This window comes from Emiliania huxleyi (genome assembly GCF_000372725.1).
Source record: "Emiliania huxleyi CCMP1516 unplaced genomic scaffold EMIHUscaffold_2813, whole genome shotgun sequence".
Lineage (NCBI taxonomy): Eukaryota > Haptophyta > Isochrysidales > Noelaerhabdaceae > Emiliania > Emiliania huxleyi.
In genome coordinates this window covers 1-1,532 of record NW_005199915.1, presented here as the reverse complement: position 1 = coordinate 1,532, position 1,532 = coordinate 1, and the positions used below count along the sequence as shown (strand labels likewise).

At 64.3% G+C, this 1,532-nt stretch overlaps 1 protein-coding gene across 1 annotated transcript; it reads left to right on the top strand.

The window, feature by feature from the left end:
* Positions 1-284: 284 nt before the first annotated feature.
* On the top strand, positions 285-1,404 carry EMIHUDRAFT_460764 (hypothetical protein; the record flags this gene model as incomplete). The annotated part of the gene is made up of 2 exons (XM_005776177.1): positions 285-969; positions 1,106-1,404. Coding segments are annotated over exons 1-2 (921 nt in total), but the record flags the coding sequence as incomplete, so codon positions are not given.
* Positions 1,405-1,532: the final 128 nt, after the last annotated feature.

Genomic DNA, 1,532 nt, shown 5'->3' with positions numbered 1-1,532 from the left:
GCAGAACAAGCTGACGCGGGCCCAGTACCTCGATGAGGTGACTTGAACCACCAAGAATTGGCTAGGGCTGCAGAAGCAGCGTATCTCAGTCGTTCTTCTACGCTACCCAACGCGGCCAAAGGATATCAAACTCGCGAGTTCTTCACACGACAAGCTGCGGCCGAGTGCCTCGCCGTCCTCGCGGGAGTCGCTTAGGCGGCTCCCGTGGTGTCTGGCACTAGTGTCAGGTCTTCTTGACCGGCTGGCGCTGTCCCGGCTGCCTCGGCGGATCATGCTTGCTTTTGTAGCTACGCTCTGCCTTGCCGTCAAGTCGCCTGCCGCACACGTGAAGACGCTTCGACTCACAATGCATGAAGACCGCCACGGCAGGCTCGGTCTTGGCTGCCACGACGGTGTGGTAGACCTGCTCGTCCCGGGCTCGCCAGCCGCAGATGTGCTGCAGCTTGGTGACCGGGTGCTGCGATGGAATGGCGTCGAGATGCACGATGCCAAGACGGGATCGTGGAAGCTTCTGCGAGACGTGATACGGCCGTCGGATTCCCACAGCGTTGTGGTGGAGCGACGGCTCGTTCCGGGCCTCCGGGCCGCAGAGCGCGACGCGCGGGGAGGCGGCGAACTGCGCGCGCCGGCATCTCCACCATTCGCAGCGCTGCTCGAAGACATACACGCGTCGGGAGGGTTTGTGGGACCCATCGTTGACAGCGTCAGCAGCGATGGCCTGCGGGGCCTCAGCGTCAGCCGCGCCGTGGAGGCTGGCGCGCCGCTCCTGGCACTGCCTCCGGGCTCGTACCTGAGCGCTGCGTCCGACGAGTCTGCCGACGAGTCGGAGCTGCCGCTCGACCCGCCGCTGAAGCTCTTCGAGCGGCTCATTCTCCGGACGCTGCGTGCGCGCGCCTCGGGTGCGCTGCCGTCTTACATGGCGACGCTCCCCCAGTCGGTGGACCTGCTGCGCGACTGGTCCGACGACGAGCCCGCGCAGCTAGATGCGAGATTGCCCGAGATTGCCCCAAACTAGATACGACGCGAGCACTCTGCTGGAATGTATCCGTAGCCCGTGCTCAGTGATCACCATGCGCGAGCTGAGTCCGGTGTGCGCATGCCGCAGGCTCGCGCAGCTGCAGAGCGCGTCACTGCACGCGGCGGCGCTGTCGCAGCGCCAGCACCTTGGCAACACGTGCCGCCGTCTCCTGCCTCTCCTCGCGGCCTCGGAGCGGAGTCCTGCGAGCGACGCCGAGCGGCTCGAGGTGCTCGCTTGGGCGGAGTCGATCGTCCGCTCGCGCGCACTTTCGATCGCCGACCTAGCAACCAGCAGCCCCGAGCGGATGCTGCTCCTCCTAGCGTTTGACTTGTGCAACCACCGCTCTCGTGTTCCCGCAAAGCGCCAGGCGACTTGTTCCAACCAGGGTGTTTCCCTCGGAATTCTGTACAGTCGTTCTTTTCGTCGGCTTTCCCCCTTTTTTGTGGCTTCTATGTGCTGTCACCACGAAGTCCCTGCCACGTCTGTTTACTTTCGCCGTTTTCTCTCCATTTTA